Source organism: Grus americana, chromosome 21, assembly GCF_028858705.1.
Source record: "Grus americana isolate bGruAme1 chromosome 21, bGruAme1.mat, whole genome shotgun sequence".
Classification (NCBI taxonomy): domain Eukaryota; kingdom Metazoa; phylum Chordata; class Aves; order Gruiformes; family Gruidae; genus Grus; species Grus americana.
The window spans coordinates 4,741,232-4,764,303 of record NC_072872.1 but is presented as its reverse complement, the minus strand read 5'-3'; the positions used below and the strand labels follow the sequence as shown (position 1 = coordinate 4,764,303).

At 41.5% G+C, this 23,072-nt stretch overlaps 1 protein-coding gene across 3 annotated transcripts; it reads left to right on the top strand.

Annotated features, from left to right (window-relative positions):
* The first annotated feature begins 742 nt into the window (after positions 1-742).
* SLC25A33 (solute carrier family 25 member 33) lies at positions 743-22,686 on the top strand. 3 transcript variants are annotated; one of them, XR_008580106.1, is made up of 8 exons: positions 743-903; positions 10,229-10,408; positions 14,136-14,213; positions 15,145-15,245; positions 16,351-16,417; positions 17,767-18,050; positions 18,724-19,069; positions 20,430-22,686. XR_008580106.1 is itself a non-coding variant. In XM_054849699.1 (8 exons), exons 3-8 carry the CDS (start codon positions 10,362-10,364, stop codon positions 18,924-18,926), a joined length of 780 nt encoding a protein of 259 aa, XP_054705674.1. In that variant the 5' UTR covers positions 864-903; positions 4,446-4,628; positions 10,229-10,361; the 3' UTR covers positions 18,927-19,299. The 3 variants fall into 3 exon arrangements, 2 of the variants coding, with proteins under 2 accessions (XP_054705673.1, XP_054705674.1); XM_054849699.1 differs by lacking the exon at positions 20,430-22,686 and adding an exon at positions 4,446-4,628 and having other exon boundaries at positions 864-903; positions 18,724-19,299; XM_054849698.1 differs by lacking the exon at positions 20,430-22,686 and having other exon boundaries at positions 18,724-19,299.
* The last annotated feature ends 386 nt before the right edge of the window (positions 22,687-23,072 follow it).

Here is a 23,072-nt window from a genome sequence, read left to right as displayed (position 1 = left end):
TCACTGGATGCCACCATTCAGACGTGCCGGAGCACAGGCTACAGCAGGGGACGATTTCCATACGTTTCCGTGCCGTTGGCCCGTTTGGCACATCTACGCTCTTCTTGCAGGGTCTCAAGCTTAAATAAGCTGCCTGCCCCATCCGCCCTCGCAGTGTGCGGTTCAAGGACACATCACGCAAGGCTGACATCTGCAGCGAGATGTTGCTGCCCCAGCTGACGGGGCTTACAGCGATGGAGCTGTGCACGCCTGTGGCTCACACCACAAAGGGCCCAGCCCGAGCTTTCTTCTCTACGTGCCAGTTTACCTTACATCAGCACCCGGGGGCACGTATACACCGAAAAGCGGGGGCCCAAAGCCACTGTGAGCCTTAGCGCTGGCTCAAACGCAGCACAGGTAAGCCCTGAGGAGCGCACGCAGTGTTGTCACTTCTCCGAAGTGTCTGCGCTTCCAAAGACCAGTCACACGACCAACCCGCTCTGCGCTAAATACCGTGCCTCTAAGGCCGTCGGTTTGTGCTGTAAGGCCCGAGGGGATGCGCAGGCAGTTCTCGCGCGGGCCAGAGGCATCGGCCCATGAACGCAGTCCTCGTCACGAACGCGGCGTGTTCAGCCGCTTCCCGGGCCGGAGAACCGCGCCCCATCGCCCCGCACCCTCCTTCCCGCCTACGGTGGGGCACAGCGAGCTCCACGCCCCCGGGCTGGGGTGGTGCTGCCCGCGGTGACGTCACGCGCGGCCGTTTGACGCGGTACGCACCGCCCGCCGGCGTCACGTGCGTGCCGCGGCCCGGCTTCCAGCTTCCGCCGGCGACGCCGGAGCCTCAGTCTGAGCCGGCGGCGGCGGCAGCAGCATCATGGCGGGCGGCCCTCAGGAGAACACGCTGCTGCACCTCTTCGCCGGGGGGTGAGTGCGGCCGCCGCGGCGGAGGTCTGGGCCGGGGGCGCGGGGCTACGGCCGCGGTGGAGGGGCTGCCGCCGGGGAGGTCCCCAGAGAGGGGCGCGGCCGCTCCCTCGGGTGAGGGGCGGGCTGGCGGCCTCCCCTCCCTCCCCTCCCCCGGCCTGCCGGCTGTGGGCAGCGGGGGAGCGGGCTGTGGGCGCCGCGCGCAGCCCGCCTCTCTTCCACCGCCTCCCTCACGAACCCGCCTGCCCTCGGAGCAGCCGTGTCTGTGACAGCCGGGCAGCTTTCTCCTCGCCCTCTGTGAAAGGAGGCAAGTGGTGCCTTACCAGAATTAGAAAATACATCCTTAGCAAGCCAAGCAGGAAGGGGAAGAAGGGATCATGGTGTGACTTGAGGTCAGCGCTGGGCAGAGTTGCTGGGCTGCTGTCATATTTAGCTATATATAATGTCAAAATCTTACATAGCTGTGGCATCCGGCTCTGTTAAATGAAACACTTTACTCTAAATCCTGCCCTCACGTGGGCTCCTGGTGAATCGAGCAGGAACTGAGGGATATCATCCAAAAAGCATTGTCCAGACAGCAGGCCTTAGGCTTTTTGATGGACCATAGCTTGATGTTACAAAGAAATGTATTTGCACAACACTTTAGTAGGTGACAGTCAATAGTGCAGGCTGTGTAACTGCCTGGTGCATATAATTCTACTGAAAAGCAAGCACTCCAAAAAGGGAAAGGGGAGGGAGGGAAGAGAATCAGAGAAGGTCCTGGCACTTCTGGGTAAGTGACTTGGCACGCCAGGCCACTGCTTTGAAGTTCCTGCAAGGAGTTGCAAACATCTTATTTTTGTTATGTTAAAAGTTCAAAGTAACAACCCCACTCACCCCAACCCACAAACCACCAACCAAAAACCCCCCCAAAAAGCCTTGTTAATTAACTTATTACACTAATTTTAATAATAGTCCCGTAAGATCATTTTATAATGTAAATTAATTAAAAAAAAACATCTGTTATGCAGATAGTAAGTGCTGTTGTATGCACTTCTGTCCTTATCAGAAATCTTTTAATCTTTTTTTAATGGCTTAAACTATCAAAGTAGTAGAATATTCTGTGGTGCTTGTCAGCTGGCAAAAGTTAGGAAGCCAACATGAAATTTGTTGTTAGTTTAAATCTGTTTAATAGTAGACTGTTTAGATCTGTTTAATAGTAGACTATTGTTTCTTCTCTTGTTAAACAGGAGACTTCAGTCTCCTCTGACGTGTCCCTGGAGCAGTAAGTTCATTTAATATAATATTAAACCCAACAAAGCGAAGTTTTTCAGAGACACTGCTCTTCTGCTGACTTGGATACTCTGTGTTGTTCCAAGTCCTGTCTTTCCCCCACCTCCCCCACATCCATTAGAGTAGCACCTGGAGCCCGTGACAGAAACTGGACCTGCATGTACCCATGCAACTTGTTTGGATAGTAACAATGCCTGTCCAGAACTCTAGGTGTCCTCACATAACTTGTCAGACTATAAATAAATAGGAATTTTAAACTCATCAGTGTTTTAATCTAGTACTGGGTGAGCAGCATCTTCCTTATTCATTTAATGTACCTTCTACCTTCTCTAAGGATCCTAGTAAACAAACATTTTCTGCCGCATGCCTAGGAAGTCACCAGGTCCGATCTGTTTTTGGAGAGAGCTTCGGGGGAAAGAATGGAAACCTAGCAGGGAATATGCCCTGACCACTCTGGTATAATAAGATTGATCTATTTCTAAAGCAGCAATGAAAATACAAAGAAATGGTCTTTTAGGGTGTACAGGCCTTTAAATGTTCATTGCTGGACCTGATTCTTATTCTACTTATCTTACTATTTACAAAGACACAGAAAAGTATACCATCATTTATCTCGCTGTGATGTTGCAGAAAGGAAAATGAGACAGCAAATTTAGTCTTCTCACACACCAGCCAATGCTGAAGTGTTTGGTCCACCACCCACCATCAAACAGTGTATTTCAGAGCGGTTCCCTGTTCAAGGCCCTGAACTTCCATATCCTGTGTGTGTACCTATCTACTAATGCTATTATCTCTGCTATTCAGGTGAGAAATGCAGACTTCTTAGTGTAGAATAAGAAACTGAACATCGGTTTCGATCTGTTGCCCAAGCTATTAAAACACCTTTCTCCACATGTAAGAAATGTAGTAGAAAATACGTCATGTGTTTAGAGGGGTGCTGGACCAGGCAGCTGATAGGCGAGCTAGAAACTCAAATCATATTAGATATGAGGCTCTGTGCCATGTCTGCCTTGTGCATGTCGATTTTTAGTAGTAGTAAAGGATGCCTGCTCAATAAATTCTGATCAGAGGAGCTCAGCTGTGATAATATTTTGCTACATCTGTGACATCGTTAAAGGAATTTTAGAAAGAATTCTTAGTGTGTTAGTGCTTGAGCAATAGTCTCTGTTGAGGTCCTTCCTCAGTCCTTCAAATACCTTTGCACTTTCTTTTACAGAACCCTATGATAATAAATGGTTGTGTTGTGACGCAAAACTGCAGAACAAAATTATAAAGTTATCTCTGCAGCAGAAGAAAGTGTTGGAAGTTCAGAATACTTTGTAAGTTGTATAAGATGCTAACTTTTGTTCAACTAAAATATTTTTTGCAGATAAAGCAAGAGCAAGTTGTTGAAGGAGACAGCTTCTTAATAGCCGACTTATAGGCAGACAGGCTCATTGGCTTCCTTTTGTTTCTGTCAGTTCCTTTTAAAGCTTACACTGGTAACGGCAAACCAAAGGGTCTTGGCATTTTGATGGGAAGATGACTCTGAGGGCAGGGAAGATTTCAAAAGCAGCAAGGAGAATGATGTCTAAGTTGCACGACAGATGTAAGCATGTTTACAAGTCTGTGTTCCTGCTGAAGTCAATGTGGTTGTTGCTTATTTTTGTTTGGGAAAAACAGTGGCCTATGCTGCAGCAGAGGTTACTCCATGTTGTCTTTCCAGCTTGAGTAATACTGTTTACTACAGGGATTTCCTAAGAAGTGGTATTTAGAGGCTGCAGTGCCCTTCACAGAACTGGCAAAGAGCAAAAACTGGGAACAAACTATCTTGATTTTGTATCCGTACTGTGTGATTCATATTCTTTAGTAGTTTGGTTCAAAGTGGGACGACTGTTTGTTTGAATAAAACCATGTTGGTGACATTTGTCCATAACTCCCTTACTCCTGTGGCTCTGAAAAGTGACCTTAGATACCAAAGCTTGCTTAAGCCACCTGTAAAAGAGTTGGAAGTGTATTTTGGGAAGGTTGAATTGAGGGCATAGTGACATCTGTCTCCATGGGCATAGGTTGATTGTCTGGTTGCAGCCGAGAGGTGTTTGATGCACTAGGTTGCCGAGAGCCTTGTTCAAAGTGTTGAATTTGACCTGGGCTTGCTGGAGTGTCTAGTACAGGTCACAGAACTAATGAAAAGTTACTCCCCGAATTAATAACTGAACGATTTGTGAGGAAAGAGACTGGTATACTGCTCCCACAGATGTTAAGCAATGTGCTCATGCTGGCAAACCGTTTAGGAAATGATGTTTCCATTTGTGGAGAGAAGCAGTCTTCACCTGAAACGTATGTGTCTGCTGTACTGCGCGTGGTCCAGGACAGCTGGAGTTGATGCTGAGATTGACTGTCTGCCAGCCCTCTACCTAGTTTGGGTTCTCGTGCATTCTGCAACTCACTAACAGTGTATCAGCTCATGGAACGCAGTAAGTGTTTACAGGAATATCCATACATGATAACATTATTAGCTGGAAATTTATTGAATGCTTAATAACTCAAAATTAAGGCATTAGGAACAGTCTGTATTGCTTTGGTACCCAATTTCCTATGGCATCTGAGAATGCAGCAGCTTATTTTGTTTACAGTCTTGATGATGCAGTAACAATCAAAGATATAACCTACTTTGCTGTTTATGCTATGCATGTTGTGCTAGAGCATGTGGCATGTTTTAGAAAAACAGAATGAAATTCCTATTGCAAATACAATCTCGTTTAAAACTTGTCATGCTTGCTGTAAAGATACTGCTCACTTTGGGATTTCTTTATCTGCCTTCACGGGCATGATCCTATGCCAGCAACCAGGAAAGCAGATGATACTCTGCCCTGTTAGTGCCATGGTTTAGCTGTATCCCTGTCTGTCTCGCTGAATTCAGAGTCTTGCAGTTGTGTTTGCGGGGCTCTACAGGTTTCTGAATACATCAGAGGGGTCCAGTCAATAGTACCAAATGATTTCCTGAGGTGTATTTTGACCTTTAAAGCCATATGTGGTGCTATCCATCAAGCCTGAATTCACATATACTTGTCAACCTGGTTCTTAAAGTGGCCCATTAAGTATAGTTGCCAGACTATTTGCACTAATACTTCTCTTGCAAGTGTTTCGCTTGATGCCTGTCTGTCAAAAATTCACTGTTAAGTGTTGAGAGTAGTTGCTGTCCTTTGGGGAGGAAGAGGTAATTTCAAATGCTGACATGGCAAAATGTGTCAGGCTGGGTTATAAGTCCTCTAACCAAGCGGCTCATCACCTTTGCTCATAATTTTGGTAAAGTCAGGGGCATGCTACTGAAAGGTCATGAAAGGTTTGGATGCTTTTTGTTTGTTTGTTTTGTAGAACTTCCTTTGATGTTCAGCATTGTGTTGTTATTTGTATTAGACATATTGCTCAGTGATTAAATCTAGGACAGATGAAATAAGCTCTACTCTTAATTAAGATTCTTGGCATCTATATCAATTGTGCTAGTTGGGTACTGAGAGTTTATTTCAAATGCAAGTCATTGGTATATGGGGTGTGGACTTTGTAAAGAAAGCAAGCTGGCAGCAAGAGAAAAATTGGAATTGGATTTTGAGATTTACATGCTTGGCATGTTTTTTAAACAGTGCTTTCTTTTTATGGAAGTAAATAATTTTTCTGCAGCTCTTAATGTATATTATGTACCTCCATAAATGCAAAGTATGTTTCATATTCTCAGACCAAAAGTTTCCTTTGTTACCGGAAAGCGGCAAAATAATTCACTCTGTAAGACTTATTTTGAAGTTCTAGAAAGCAGGCATTCTTTATTGCAGCGCTGGGTGCACGGGGGATAACTCCACCTAACGTGCACACCCAAAAGACAAAACTAGCAAGTATTTATACTATGTTAATATACATATTCAGTATGTTTCCGAGTAGTGCTTATCACATTCATGGATTTTCCAGGAACTCGTTAGCATATGCTAATGTCTTTCGCGCATGTTTGTTGGCACCTCCAGGCGGTCGTCGGGGGTCTTCAGACTCAGTCCTGGTATCACATATACCTTATCCCTCAAGGCTGGTTTTGTGATCACCTTGTAACTTTCTTATCTTTGCGCATCTGTTCTTCCAAGGCCGAGCTGTTTAAAATGAGATTGTTCCAGAGCTTCTTATCTTACAACTAATTTTCTAAGTTACAATGGTTTCCCTTTTGTTTGGTTACATCTATTGACAAATGGCTCTAATTGCTTGAATTGATCTTAATATTTCAATATTCACAGGTATCACCTTAGTTCCTTTTTTTGGACATCTCAAAGCAGAGAACTCCATTTTACTGCTCTAATGGCCATATCTGCCTGGCCTATCACATAACTAGAGGAGGCATTCAAAGCCTGAAGTACAAGTACTGTTTTTCTGGCAGCAAGTGACAGGTCAAAGCTGAGGAATTGTTGGGTATCTCACATTGAAGAGTTTTTTTATCCGATACATACAAAGCATGGTTGGGAACTTCTTGGTACATGGTTGCCTGTTGAAGATGCTCTACCGTAGTGTTTTGTTTCTGGGGACATTTCTATCTTTTGACTAAGGACAGATTTAGACATTGTTTTGGGATTTTTGCAGGAGGCTAGTGCAGTAAACACCACTTAACATCTCTGGACCTGTAGTTCTGCACCGATGTATCAAAAAAATCCTTGACTCAAACGAGTATGAAGATGTGGAGGTTTTGCCTGGATTGCAGCATAAGATTTTCCCAAATGAAATTTCTCTGGCTGCATATCCATAGTCTGAATGTTTCAGGGTTTATGGCTGTTAATGTTGCTGTGGAAGGCTGGTTGTTTTTCCTTTCTTCCCAGATGTAGGCGTTTGGAACACCCTAGGAATACAAAGTGTTTCTTTTATGCACAGTGTGTTATTTTTTCAGCCATCTTTCCAGGGAATAGAGCAACACCAGGGTATGACGCATAGAATTCCCATGTGGAGGAAAATCAGCTCATCTGGAAAAGCTGCCCAATACATCAAAGTCCTAACTTGAACTATCTGCTGTGTATTTATATTTGGGACATAATGTATGCACCCTGTTGACATTCTGAGAATTGCTCTGTTAGATAATGCTTTCTTCTTAAATGTCACACTGACAACACAAACTCTGAGCTGTTAAAACTGATGATGCAGATATTAACTCATTGTGTCAAATATCAGAGGATTGCATAGCCATTACCAGAAGTACTTAAATATTAAACGCTGCGTAAATTAACTGGATTATCAAAAAGGATGAAAGGCAAGGAGTGGGCTAGGAAGGCAAGATGACAGCTGATGCAGGAAGGAATATGCCAGAGAGGCTAAAAAATTGTGTGCCAAGATGTCACTCTAGACTGAGCAGCTGGTAGTTCAGAAACAGCAAATGGAGTTTGTGTTCTGAATTTATGAATTGCTACTGTGACAGTATTGTTTTAATGTTCATAAATGTGAAATAAATGAAGACTGAAGATGGAGTACGCAGCAGTGGAGCATTGGTAGATAAATGAATTGGGAATTAAGGCAATCAAATTCTCTTCATCAAGTTCCCACAGACTTACAATTTCTCTTGAGCATGTTGATTAGTCAAGTGTTAATTATAACATACTTGTGTCTGTATTGGATATACATAGTAGGAAAGGTGGCAGTGGGGATCTGCAAAAGGGATCCTCAAAATACTTCCTGCTCCGAGTTGTAAGTATGAGCTGTGGGAACACGAAAGTTTTGCTGGAGAAGCCATTCCTGACCTCTCTTTTTTCCCCCAAGATCTAATTTCAGGGAAATGTGAGCAATGTGAGATGCATCTGACAAAACAGAGAAGGATAAACTGAAGTAACGTCCTCCACAGTAGTATTGACACAGCAGAAGGCTTGTGTCCAAGCCCTGGTTCAGTTCACAAAATAATCAGACACTGACACAAAATAATCAGAGGCCTGATAAGGTCTCTGTGAACACTCATTTTTGAGCCAAATGACACAACTTCAGCTGCTATGTACCTAGTTCCATGAACAATTTTGTGACTTTATTCAGCAGTCAAAGCATAAGTGGTTTAAAAGGGATGAAGGCAAAGCTCTTTCTTGTAGTATCTGTCACTTTGGATTGTCCCTAGTTTAGGTGTTTTTCCCCTTTCAGCAGGGAAGAGGAAGAAGCAAGAACTTAAAGGAGAAACTCACTGAAGCATGTTGTTAAATCGTATTGCCAGTCTCAGTGAAAACAGTTTCTTCTGTTGGATGCGTTTGTATGTGAAAAGCATAGTGTTTGGGATCGTGTACTTGGGCAGAATCTTGCAGAACATGAAAACTAGTGAGGAAGTTGTATTCCCCAGCCATGTGGTATCAGGTGTACTTTTGAACCTTATAAAGAACCTTAATTTTTGTGGTTGTACAGCTGCTGTGGCCAGGCTGTTAGTGCAAGTGCAGAGGCTTCAGGGTTTTGGCCAAGAATGGTTACAGTTTGATATAAGACATGCTGTTTCAGCAAGCAAAATAAGCTGTACTGGATAAAGCATTTATAAACTGGTATGTAGCTGCAGCTTGGATTTTTCTGCCATTCTTTAATTACCATTTTCCATGTGTTTCAAAAAAAGGTTCTCCTAGTAAAATAGTTCATGTATAGATGGGGCTTTAGAAAATATGCACTAGTATCTTTATTAATGTCCTTTTATGGATCTCTGTTCCCAAATTAGCGCATGCAAACTTCTTATGACTCTAGCAAGCAATACTTTTTTTTATGCAGAAGACAAAGGATAGGTTTGGTTTGTTTTGTTTTTAAATTCCTCTCCCTTTCATGGAAAACAACTTACAATTTCACATGAACGTGAAAGAGAGTTAAGTTGTTGACTCTGGTGTTTTCTAAGGAAAATCGCAAACATGGGTTTTTGAAGGAATCACATGCTTTGACACTTGTGTAAACAAAGGAAGTATTTCCTTGTCAATAGGTTCAGTTGTAGTAAAAGCTGTTGGAAAAAAAACTGAAATCTTTAGTTAAGTCTTCCTAAATCCCAACATGTTTGATTAATAAAATTTAGATATAGTGCTTTTTAGCCAACCTCAACATTATGTTTAATTGTGCAGTTTGACAGAAGGGACATTCAATTACCAAAGAGGAACAGCAGCAGGGAGAGAATTGGTTTGATCAGTCATTTTCCAGATCACTGATTAAAATGAAATTTAGGACTTGTACACCTTATATTCTTGGCCTGGTGTGCTTTTTCTGAGGCTCAGTCTGACTACAGTAAGATGACTATATGTCTATTATAGGATCATTAATTTCTTCTTTATATATATATATTTATATATGTGTGTCTCTGTATGTATGTGTATATACACACACATGTGTGGGTGTATAGTATTTTATTTTTGTCCTTCTGTTACCAGAGTATGGGAATTCTGTTCTTTAGTAGCCTTTCTGTCCTGTTACTCTGTTTTCCCACCCTCCCTCTCATCCTTGCAGCTTTCTTCCCCCTCTCCCCCAAAAAAGTTGATATCCATTGTTTTTAAGAGGGCCTAACTTAGTGTAGTTCTGATATTTGCTGCTTCTGTAGACAGTTGTTTTAATCGTTAAAGTACTGAAATTGTGAAGAATTACATTGCTGTGTTTTCAGTCTATATTGTCCTAATCCCCAGTGGCTTGTTCTCATCTGCCAGCTTCCTGCTTCCCATAAGAAATATCTATCCAAGGGTATGTCTGGTTTAGGACAACAACCTCTGAAACATGGATGCCTCTAAAGTTTTTACAGGCAGAATTCCAAGTCCTAGCGGAACATGGGACCTGCAGGTGGTCAGTCAGGGATTTTTGTTAGCGCTGGGTATCATCTTGGTATTTACCATTCTCATCGCTACAAATGATCGTTGTAAGTTTCTCAACCTTCTCTCAGCTCCCCCAGGGCTTGGAAGCAGTCTCTCTTGCCAAATGCCAAAACTGCCCTGCTCCTAATAATTTGCCCACAATGCGGAGCAACTGGAGACACGTCTTCAGGTTATATTTATACACCATGCTATGATTTGACACATCTGTGCAGCTATGTTGTCCTGACTCTGTCTTCTGTTTAAATTGTATTTTACAGATGCGGAGGAACAGTTGGTGCCATCTTTACGTGTCCCTTAGAGGTAATAAAGACTAGGCTCCAATCTTCAAAGCTAGCGTTCCGGGCTGTCTACTACCCACAAGTCCAGCTGGGGACCATCAGTGGTGACGGAATGGTCAGGCCAACGTCTGTATCACCTGGGCTCTTCAGCGTTCTCAAGTGAGTACTGCTCCTCCCGTCATTCAGTGGTGCTTGGCACAAGTGATCTGAGTTTGAATTCCTGTGTGCAAACACAAAATGCAGATTTTTGCTCCTGACTTGCACTGGAAGGATTCATGTCAGTTGGGCATTTGCCTTCAGCAGTAGAAAGATAAATTTTCTTTTAAAAACACATACATATTCAGGACTCCTGAGCATTCCTTTGAACTTCCACAGAAATTTGCTTCCAGCACTTAGAAATTTTTCAAAGTGAATTGATTTGAACAAGTGTCTGGAGGTGCTATTTTTAAATTGTCTCCTCACATTTAGGCTTCTTGGTAGTTATGACTTCCTAGGGATCAATATGCAGGACATACTCTAAACTGTTGATATGCCTTAGCTTGTGGGAACTATCACAGAAAATATTCTGGAGGAGAGGACTTTTTCTCTCTCAACACTGAGAAGTGTCATCTTTGTCTCTTATTGGGAATAATCATGTTTACTCTCTCCTTTGAGCATTGGAACGGGTAATCCTTACTAGCTGGGGCCAATTCTTGGCAAATGATTGAAAGACTGAATAAGCCATATACGCTGTCTTTTTCTTTTTCCTGGAGCCATTCCCGGTTTGCTTTGAGTAGCTACTAGAGATGCTTGTTACTATTCTTGCCCATGCTAGTTACCTGTTTGATGGAGGAAGTTTTAACTCCTCTCTTGAAGTGCTCTCTCTTTGGAGCATCATACAAAAGTGAGAGCCTGTAGCCTTTCCTTCACCTTCATGGACCAGCACTGTAACAAGGTTTCTGGTTCTCTGCACTCAGTGGTGCATGTCAGCCCCTGATCTATCTTTGAAGTCAGCCCTGCTTTGAGCATGTGTTTGAACCAGGTGACCTCCAGAATTCTGTGTTCCCATATATTTTAAGTTAGGCTTGTCTGCACTCTTATGTGGATGATCTGTAACTGAAACGCATGGGAGGGAAGGAAGGACACCTTGCAAAAGCAGTGTCACTAAAATATAATGTCTAATTGGGGTGTTGGGATCTTTTATCTTTTCCTGAGCTATAGCTGACTTAACAAACTCTCCTCCGTTATTAGATGTTGTCTTTTCCAATTATTATTATGCATTAATCCTATCTACACCTGTATTACAGACTCTGTTAAAAGCCTTCTGTGTGGTTCAGACTGCAGCAGTTGATGCTCCAGCTGTTCCCTTGTCAGATGTGTATTCACAAAGAGGAAATGTGAAATCACCCAGCTTACAACTGCTCAATAGTTTTACCAGCAACTCTAAAGTCCAAATCTCTGCTACTGTATTTCATATCAAAGCACCATAAACTTATGGTTCAGACCTCATGCAAATGGAATGAGTTCATTTGGATCATCGGGCACCCCAGGGTGATGCAGAGAGGTCCTGTTTAGATCAGGTAGTAGAAATGCCAAAGAAAATAATGACTAGCAAAGCAAGTTGAATGATTTTATGTAAGGCCAACACGCTTGGCAGATTGCCTGGGGAGAAGCTGCACAGTTATATAACAGTACAGTGCTAATTCAAATTCTCTGCAGAACTATCTGGCTAGAGTCATTCTGGGACTTGAGTTTCTGTATTGTAAACAGTGCTTTCTTCCCCTGCCAAACATTTCTCTGTCTATTTGGAGGTGAGTCGAGCAATTCGTGACTGAAAATGTAAGGTAGTGCCAGTTGCCTTTGATTTTCATCTCCTTTCCCTTGCTATCTTTTCACCTTGCAGCATTGGACTTCAGGCAGCTGTAACTAAAGAAGTGAAAACTTAAAGGCACAAGGCTCTTAATTCATCCTCTTGGCCCATCTTTTTCTGGGGTTGTCTTTTTTTTTTTTTTTTTTTTTTTTTTTTTTTTTAGGGAGAGAGGAAATGGTTTAAGATTGGGTCAACCTTTTAATATATTTGTTAAGCTCATTAAATATTGTGACTATGATCTTGATTTCATTTCACTTCAGGAATTGGTCAGCTGCATGTATCACCAAGTTTTTGACCTGCTTGCTTCAGAGGAATGAGAAGTGAGAGCAAAATATTTATCTTGTCATTCCTTTGCAGGCAGCATCTATGAAGAACAAATAATGCTATTGATTATGATCTTTCTGATAAAATACAAATGTGTGAAGAAAGAAGTGAAGTTGGATCTCTTGCTTTTACTCTTCCATCCCTTTCTCAATCCTGGTCATTCATGCATTGCCAAACAGGATATCCCTTGGGCCCTCTAGTTTGAGAAAATTGTATGGCTAAAGAAGCAGCCATTAGAGCCCAACATGTAAAAATGCTGTGTAAGAGTTAAAGGTGTTGAGTATGAAAGCCCCTTAACTGCTGCAAATAGAAAGAAAGTAGGTACTGGGGAGGGCAGGTTAAACCTGCTGCTGAATAGAAAGCACTTCAGAAGGACAGGCTGTTTTTGTCTAATCCATTTAAGATTCTGATGAGTCACCCCAGCTGGAATCTGCAGTCGTGACTGTTAAGTGACAAAGAACAAGTAGTTGGTGGATCTGTCTCCTTGGAGACACTCAGCCCTGGAGTGTACACAGAAAGTTTAAGCCTGCTGCAGAAAAAGTGTTTCAGAAGCTCCTAGATCTTCTGTCTAATGAACTTGGTTTTGGAATCTGTGAGGAAAATTCTCGACAGTGCTAATGACGTAGAAAGCAATTTCTGAAAAACTGGCAATTCCAACAGGTGCACGTGAACTACCCATGGAGCCCGGTGTTATCTGGATTTTCTTGCATGGTTTTCACATTGTGAGTTCAGTTAGGAGGACTGCAGTCTAGCAGGTTGTGCACTGAAATCCCAGTGATTACTGGACCGTACCTGGCTTTCACTGGTAAATACTTGGCTGTTCACTAGTGTTTGGCTGTTGTTGTAGACCTTGTAAAGATGTCTGCTGTTAGTAGTGCAAGGAATTTGAAGATAAGTCTTTTTTAATGAGGCACTTCACCAAGGTATTGTACAGAGCTTGGCAGTTTATCCAAACAGTTTATCTTCTTCAAAGACGTCTTAGCCCAGCATGTCTTCTGAGATGTGAGAGAAGAATGGATGGGAATGGCTTTGGAAACGTGGGCTGTAGCAATTGCAGAACTGTGGGAAAGCACCATTTGGTGATCTTCCTGCTTTAGACCTGATCATGAAGTCTAGTCCTGACAGTGATTCACAGCAGTACCTATGTAGTTGGAGTTTACTCCGGAAAGATGATGTGAACTCTTTTGAATGCCCTCAAAACCAGATATCCCTGAACTACCTGGGGTACGGAGCTTGTATATGGTTGTCACATTCAACTTTCACTCTGGGGAAAAAACACATGACTAGATAATTGTGAAAGGGAAAAGGATTGATTTCTTTCGTGTCTCTATACAGGAAGCAAACTTTTGAATTGCTTAGATACAGAGAATGCCAAAAATATTCTTTGTTCATCAAAGTCAACTATCACTGGATTCTCCATGAAACTTTAATTCAATTCCTGACAGCTTTCAAAGAATGGGACTTATAACCTTATGCCATATGACACACTTTTGCCTGTAGTGCACTGAAGTTTTATGGTATGGTGGGTTTTATTCACTAGTGTATAATTCGGCTAATTTTTAAAGTATATTATGTAGCTTAAAAGCTAACAGCTTCACCATGAATACTTATGGCTTTTGTACAGTTCTTTTGACTGACTGACTGATGGAACAAGAAGCATAGCTTTTAACCAAAACACTATCTTCTTTTTTCCCTGTTTGTTTTTATTTTAAGGTCAATTCTGGAAAAAGAAGGACCAAGGTCACTCTTCCGAGGGCTGGGTCCAAACTTGGTTGGAGTTGCACCATCAAGGTAAATAGTTAAACTATTGCTGAAAGACACATTTAAGGTACTAACTCATGTTGCAGTGCATTCGTGATTCAAAAGAATAGGTCATGAAGTTATCCCATCTGTAAACTGAGAATTGTGCATGTATACCGCACAGTGTACATATCAAGAAATACTTCTAAAAAATCTGTTTTACACTTGTATGACACTGGAAGGTGCAGATTAAATAAGGCACTTAGAATTTAAGTCATTGCAAGAGCCACTTATGTGCTTGAGAAAACAAGAGAAAGGAGTGCAGAAAAATCTGTAGGATTAATATTTGCATTTTTCTAATACGATCAGCTACTTCCCTGTGAATACATAAAAGTGCTTGCCAAACACTGAGTAGGAGCTAGATGCCAGGGGAGAGGAGTACCGATCTGATCCTTGATTGCCTAAATTCTTCTCAAAGGAAAAACTGCAGCTGAGGGGAAAAGTCCTGCACTGCTGCCACATAACCCTGAAGGGATAGGTGTGTCACTCTTGTCCCTCTTCGTTTAGTTTCTTTTTTTTTTTTTTAAACAGCAACAACAAAAGTAGCTACAAAGTTTGTATTTGGAAGTCTTACAGGCACCTAAATGGTTTCCACATCTACTACCTATGACCGTCCCATTCTTGGCAGGGCTGAAGATCTTTGTGCCTGGCAAATGTTAGAACTTGTTAGCAATCAGAAAATTGGCAGATGTTCTCTGCCTGAAATGGAACCAGTTAAAAGGGAACTTGAACAGTGGTGTACTCCCTCTCTGGCCTCTTGCCTAGTAGGTAGGATGTTCCCCCTGGAAGTGGGGAATCCTATTTCTGTACAGGTAATCTTTGCAGCAGGGATCTGAATCCAAGACTGGAAGAATAGTAATATGTCTAATTTGACAATGTATGTATTATAGTGCTTTTTCTTCTCTTCCTCCCTCCCCCCCAGAGCTGTCTATTTTGCATGCTACTCCAAAGCCAAAGAGCGATTTAATGGCATTTTCGTGCCCAACAGCAACATTGTGCACATCTGTTCTGCGGGTTCTGCCGGTAAGTATTTGTAATTCATCTTCCGTATGGTCTGCAGCAATGCCCCCATGTCCAGCCCCTTGCAATACATGCATTGGTATCTGGCTCTGAGATGCACCCTAATTCTTTAAAGTATTTACTCCAAGCTGTTGTTGCTACAAAACGACTTCTATCCTTCTCAATAGTTAGGAAATGAAAAGAATGAATCATAAGGCGGGGACTGGACTTTCGGTCTGTCTGTACAGGACCTAGGCTAATAGGCCAGTCTTGGCTGACAGGTCTGGATAATTCTGGTATATTAATGAGTACAGAGGCCAGTATGTGGTGCGTTCTGAAAGTGCACACTCAGTTTGAGGTTGTATATACCAAAAACCAGGAGTTTGCTAGCTCCTAACTTACCTTGTCTGCAGAGATTTTTCTGTTCAATATTTTGAAATATTTCTAGATTGTTGTTTACTAACTTGAGATGAACTTTTATCCAACTGCAATGCTATCATAATGTCTCCGAATGTAAGAAAAAAAAATTAGTAGACACTGGCAAACTTTTGATACAGTTTTACTCAAATTGTTTTAGGATGTTGTATTTTTTCTACCAGGATGGGGAAAATAGTTTGTTTGTTCTTGTAGGAAAAATACTGCAGATCTCCACTAGTTCAAGCATCAGTCACCAGAGTGATCATTTAAAAATAATCTTTCCCAAACTAATCCCTTAATTATGGGTGGGTTCTGTTAATGAGATGGCTCAATGGCACCACCTAGAGCCTTGGGGAGAACAAAAGACTGATACTTGTGTTTTCCCCACAGGTTTCCTTTTATGTATTATTCTAAAACCCAGTCAGTAAGTAAGGTATCTTTAGAAACATGAAGTACATATTAAAATAGGTGCAAAAAGGAAGAATCCTTTAAAAAAATCCAAGGCCATTGGTTGATGCTTCCTGAAGTTTAACATGAGATGGCTCTCAGGCAAGAGAGAGGTTGTAAGCTACACACCTGCATGTCTTTTGAAACCTCTAGATAGAGCTGGTAACTAGAACTGTCTCACTGCACAGTGTATAAAGTTCATGTTTGCCATGGCAATACACCGGCCTGGATTCAGCTATACTTAGTTTTCTTTTATGTTTTTCAGCCTTTATCACAAATTCCCTGATGAATCCTATATGGATGGTGAAAACCAGAATGCAACTGGAACGGAAGTAAGTAACTGATTGAGGGAGATTGGATGCCACTGAGTGGCTAAGGGAGCGTCTGCAAAACCAAATTTTCATGTTTTTACTCATGGCTCTTCATACTTTGATAGATCTTGCCCACTTGTTTCCCTGACTCTCAATTCCACCTCTCAAGCCGCCATGCTTCTGCCTAGTCAGACCAAATGTTAAGGTTCTGTGTGTCATGTTTCAGTTTGATAGACAATTACTATTGAGAAGGATGTGGAAGTTGCCACGAGTGCTGAGTTTAGGTTCAGTTTCTGGTTTCACTGTAAATTTAAAGTGAAGTTGGGTATAGCATTAATTTTCTCTCAGACTCTTGCTTACAGAATCTTCTGTACTTCATGGGTTGATGTTGAGGATAAACATATCAAGAACTGAAATGCTTTGATACAGCAATAATAGAGGCTATGTGAAGGTCAGAAGAGCTCGTGGGAGGCTGAGCATGAGGTTGCAGTCTGTGTCCCATTTGGCGCCATCACTTGTACTGATCCTGGATCACACAGATGTGTGTATTACTGCAGCAAACCAAGGTTACTGATACGCAGCTAGGTACCTGTAAACAGAAAGGGTGATGTTTTTAAATTGTAATGAAGCCACATTAGTTTAGTTTCATAAAACATTCTGGAGGCAATAAGAATCTGTTGCAGTGGTTTAATGTTCTTCTGCTTCCTTCAGCATTGTATTTCTGTTAAACATCCTTCCTGAAGATAGAGAGGGAATTTGACAGTAATATCTTTCAGTTGAGTGATTCACAGTCACTGGTGGATATTGAAGCAATGAGGGACTCTGCTAATAACATGACTACTTCAAATGGAAATTCCTTCCTGCAAGGATGTGTTGGGTCAGATAAGAAGGATCCTGTAAGGCATCACAACTTAAAAATAATTTATAAGACTTAATTCCAGCACTTCACAGGGTGGCACCTTTGAACTGAGTGCTGCCTCTTAAACTGAAGAGTAGTAGCATGTAGCAGACCTGTCTCTTGGCCTGCTGAAGATGGCTTTAAATGGAATTACTAGTTCAACACACAGCAGTGTCTCTTCAATGCTTATTGTCTTTTAAAGCATTGGTGTGAACTGTGACAGACTGGATAGAACTTGAGCTGTAAGAATTATTACGAGTATGCATTAGTGAATTAGCAAAGCCAAGTGTGCACTCTTAGCATGACAGTCTGCTCTGTGCAGCTTTCCTAGAGGATTTTTGGAGTAAAACTTAGCAGAGAACTGTTTCTGTAATTATAAAAACTTATATAAAAGTTATATAAAGCCATGAGGTTTTTTAATGTTAATTCTTTTTCTGGGCTCATGATATGCTCTGCTTTGTTTGTTTTTTAGAGTCAGGGGTTCAAAACCAATGAATGCTTTGCAGTGTGCTAGATATGTTTACCAGACAGAAGGCATCCGCGGCTTTTATAGGGGCCTGACTGCCTCCTATGCTGGGATTTCTGAGACCATTATCTGCTTTGCTATTTATGAAAGTTTAAAAAAACACCTAAAGGAAGTCCAACTGCCCCCTTCTCCTCCTAATGGGACCGAAAGGAACTCAACAAACTTCTTTGGACTGATGTTTGCTGCTGCTGTTTCCAAGGGCTGTGCCTCTTGTATTGCTTATCCACACGGTATGTTAACTTTTCCATTTATGACTGCAGTAGAACAGCTGTTGCCTGTAATCCAAGACAAATGATGGGGTTTAGGGCTGTGAAATTCTTAATCGTATGAATGGCCAAATGCATGTTACTGTGGTGTGTGCATATGCACTGGCACTTTCAGTGCTGGTCCCACCATTCCTAGTTAGCCACCTTGTTGGTGATTGGGACTTCCTAATTTAAAAACAACTCAAAAAATGCCAAAAAGAAATTGAATGCCTAATGCTTCTGTTCTCACTACTAGCCTCATCTAGCTGAGTCCCCACAGCCTTTGGGATTCTGTGATCAAGTGGTGGGAAACACTTATAGGGTGAGCGGTGTTCCTCTTTTTGGATAGATGTGAATGTTACCATGGTTATATGGAAAGAGCAATATTATGTGAGTGTCAGTGAAGCATTTAGTTCTGTAGCAGCTTGAATGAGCAAATAATGCATTTATTCCACATGAAAGGGAACTCATCTTTAACTTTGCTTCGCCCTGTAGGGCAGTGTGTACAGGATTCCATGGCTGAAAGTACTGGCGGGCAATTGGTACAGGAAGGTTTTCATGTCCCTGGGTTTTGTGTACTCTTTCCTGGTCATGGCATGTTTCTCAATGGGGAGGTTAAAGTCTTGTTAACGTTGTGCTCTGTTTTACTTTTCTGCAGAGGTCATACGGACACGGCTGCGAGAAGAAGGCACTAAATACAAGACTTTCATTCAGACAGCACGTCTGGTAGCACGTGAAGAAGGCTATCTCGCCTTCTATAGAGGACTCTTTGCCCAACTCATCCGGCAGATACCAAACACAGCCATTGTGTTGTCCACCTATGAGTTGATCGTGTATCTGTTAGAAGACCACGCAAAGTAGCAGAGCCAAGACTCCTGTCATAAACTGTAGACCAATTTCTTCGTTGAACAAATAATCCTTTAAGAGACTGATGCAGGTGGAAAAACCTACAAGTCTGTGACCACCTGCTGGATATTTCCTTTTGGATTCATGCTTTCTGAAAGGTCTTGAGTCATTAACGTTAATAGTTAATTATAACTTTTTTTAACTTAATGATAATTAAACTGCTACTAAATTAAATTACACTATTTAATTTAAGTATATGTTTGTCCTTTTCCTTAAGCACAGCCATATGTGGTCAAGGAATGTACCTCATTCTATCAAGTGATCTCTTGGACTGATGTTCATTAAAACTGTATTAAAACAGGAGAAGAACTGGTTTGGAAATTTAAAACTCTGTCATGTCACTTTTTAGCACTGTAATAGCCTAATGCCCAAATAACTTTGAGAGTTCTTCTGGTTTATTCTAGGTGCATCATCCATTTTGCTGTGTGAACACCCTGGAGTGTTCAAGTGGGACAATCTTGTAGTATAGTTATCTGTTTTGATAGTATGAAACGTGTACACCAGAATCTCAGAAAAGCCACTTACACTGGCAATATTGCTGGAGTATGATTGTGGGAGGCTTTTAGTAAAAAATTAACTGCACCACTGTGTGTACCTATGCATTTGGGGTACGTGCTTGTGCTGGTGTGTGTAAACTGATCTGTCATGACTTGGCTTTTAGACCTTCCTTTTGTGGAGGACTGAGAGCGTAAGGAGAGTCGGTGATTGTGGCCTGGCTGCCCTGTGGAAATGCCATGAGATACAGTAACTTGGTCATGTATCCTGATGTCAGCCTTTTACTACTATGGGGCTATTTTGTGTTATGTTTTCCTTATACTTCAGTGCTAGGGGTCTGGAGAGTGGAAGAGTAGATGAGATAGGTCCCAAACACTATAGACTATAAATGCAGTTCTGGATTCTGCTTTACACTGTGATACTCGGGAATACGTCCCTCTTGATTTGATGTCCTTGTAGACCAGTGCTTCTGATGGGAATGAGATACTATGTTATCTCATGGACACATCGCTGGAATTAACACCAAAAAAATCCACAGCCTATGTAAATAGTTTCTTTATGTCATTTCTTGATTTCTTACTGAAGGAAATAAGGATTTGCCAGCTTAAGGCAGCCTGTTGAACAGATCTCACATTTCATGTAGATACGATATCTGCCTTCCCCTTCAAAGACACAATATCAAAGGGATATTCTTCAACAGTAGTCAGGATACAGTTCTTACCTTTCGGTTATAAATCAAATATCCTGCATACTTGAGATCAGTCCTTTCATAAATATTAGAACATGCTTTTAATTTTAGTAGTCTACCACTTGTATTGCAGCAGTACCTTGTGATTAAAGTATTGTATAGGAATAATTACTGATAGTGCAGGATAAAATATTTTAGAAGTCAAACGGGTAGATCTGTGTTTTGCTTTGGCCATACTATGCTCTCCTATTCATTAGTGTCATTTGCTTTGGCAGTTGAGACAAACACTACAGCATTTGAGCCCAGCTTCAGTCTTCCCTGCTGTTGAACTGCAGAATGAGCTTCTCATGATTTGAGCAGGTGTTGAGTTCTTGAGCGTAAACAAGTGTTTATGGACATCTTTGACTTCAAGGACCCTATACAGCGGAGGTGGTGTTTGGACTTGGAAGGATCATGCAAAGCGTTAAGAAACAGCCTAGTAGTGAGTAGGGCTGTCTTTTGTAAGATACAGTTTTCAGGCTAGTATTTTGTTGCAGAAATATAATGGGTGGTAACTGGATTCAAACCTTCGTGAATGTTCTTATTAGAACCTAGCTGATGACTGGTATTTGAGGTCATATTTGACATCAATGTGATGGAGGAGCATAGTACAAAGAGGGTAGAATTTGTGTGTACCTCATTATGAGGCAGAACTGCAAAAATAACTGATTTCTATTATGTCTTACTGAAAATAACATATCACATTACCCCTAAGCTAAAATAGGAAACAGTTGAGTAACTAAAAACTGGCTTGGCTTTTTTTTTTATGGAGATGATGAGCAGCAAAAGCTTTAGTCTCTTTATAGGAGTCAAAACTGTCATACCGTGCTGTTTCTATTTTTGAGAACTAGGACACTTGTGTTGCTACTTTGAAACGATTTCTGAGATTTCCTTAAATTAGTATTCCTCTGACTTTTAAAATGTTAGTCAAATTTGTAGACTGCTGGTATCTTTGGAGAATGAGGGGAGGGAACTCAGACCCTCTTGAGGATTTTGGGACTTGGTAAGGGAGAGTGAACAAATTTTTGTTCCACCTAAATCTGATGGAAAATCAGGAATTCTGCTGGATTTTTGTTCTTGTTCTTTAAGCTTTCCTACCAACCCTGACAGAATTAGTCTTAATTTGATAGGGTGTTAATAAGCTATATTGGGAGCCAATAGAATTTCTGGATTAGTATAATTTACTCCTGTTTCCTTCCCCTCTCTACTAGAATTTTTAAAATTCACTAACCCTTGATTCCTTAACCCTGTAAAGAATTTACATTTTTAGGTGATGCTTTGTGAGCAATCCCATTGATGTCACTGAGTATGGAGTAAGCCTATTACCAGAGGGACGAATTTGAAGTAGTTTTTCCCAAACGGATACCTGAATTTAAAAATAACCAGCCTTTCTCTGGTTGTGAAAGAAAAACCAGAAGCATTTTTCACTGTTCATTCCACTTCTTCAGCTTCCACAGAAAGTCAGTTTCATGGAAGGTAGGTAAATTTGTTACCAGTTAGAATTTCCTGGGCAGTTTTCCTCCAGGTTCAGGCTTCATTACAAGACCCTTTGTACCTTAATTATCAGTAAGGTGATGAAGCTATGGTCTTATCTGAAGTGACCACAAAGTTTCCATTAACTTTACCAGGACCGAGTCTGTTCCTGTTCATAAATTAACAGTTCAATTGAAATTACAAACACACTGTTGCTACAATAGTATGAGCTACTCATGTTGGTTAATTGAGCTTTGGAAGCATTTCTTAGGCATTTGAAGATGTCTCAAGTCCTTACATTTTAAGACTTACTGCCTCCTTTTAGGTATCCATGGTTGCCTTGATATCCCTCAAAATTATCTGCATGTACTGGTGGCTGTGATAGATGCTTGTATTGTGATTGTGCCCTTCACTGTGATTTGTAGTTGTTTTGCACAAGTTCCTCATTAGCTCCTTTAAGGAGGAAACTTTTGGTAAACAATGCATCTGTGGTTGGACTGATACTGCAGATATAGTTGACAGGAAGGGATGACTTCGGTAGAAAAAATAAGCAGTCAAGTACAGAAGTTCTAAAGGACTTGCAGAAGGGCTTGATGTGCCAAATGACTGGGTTGTTCTTCCTCCTTTCCCTATCATTTGGTCTCATAAAACAATCCCTAAGTAATTGAGCTAAACAGTGGAGGACAGATGGGAAAAATTATGTCCCACTCGCATTTATCAAGAGGAAATAGTCACTGTTATTCCATATAATTAATTTCCATGGTTAAATCTGTGGAGATAGAAATGTAACAGTTAAAACCCCCACCACAGTTAGGACAAGCTTAAAAGTGGAGCTTACTTCCAGTACAAATATTTGTCTATGAAGAGCTTTTTAACAAGATGATGTTGATGCAACTTGGTTCTCCTGAATTTTAAGCAGTTCTGTCTATTGTGTTGAGAGCTTTCTGGTTTTAATCAGGAAAACAGCTATGCAATTTGAGGCAGGGTCAGTCTCGTATTTTGGAGAGGTCTTACCTTCATGTAAAGGCAGGGCACGACTGTCAAACCACCAACTGCTTCCAGTTCTGTAAGAACAGTGAATCCCACCCATGCGTGCCGAGAGAGGCAGAGCATAAATGGGTGTTACTTTGCTTTCTAGGGGAGAGCTTCTGAACAAGTCTGACCCGGGAACTACTCCCATCAGAGACCTGAGGGCTTTCAGCAAAATTGTATTGTTTATCAATCCATCCAGAGAGAGGGAAAGTCTAGAGCAGCAGTCTTCAGCTTCTGGCTCGCAGGTAACAAACTGCCCACAAAGCCCTATGCTTTAATTCCTGCTCCACTTGCTCTACTACCCCTTGGGTAAAGTGAGATGCTATTTGCAGCACATGGTTGACTGGGTAAAGTTGATGAGGGACCATAAAAGG

Bases quoted from the DNA above. Each gene is read 5' to 3' on its own strand.
- SLC25A33 (XM_054849698.1), top strand. From the start codon at position 854: ATGGCGGGCGGCCCTCAGGAGAACACGCTGCTGCACCTCTTCGCCGGG. The intron at 10,409-14,135 runs GTGAGTACTGCT...TTTTATTTTAAG, and splicing joins GGGCTCTTCAGCGTTCTCAA to GTCAATTCTGGAAAAAGAAG. The intron at 14,214-15,144 runs GTAAATAGTTAA...CCTCCCCCCCAG, and splicing joins GTTGGAGTTGCACCATCAAG to AGCTGTCTATTTTGCATGCT.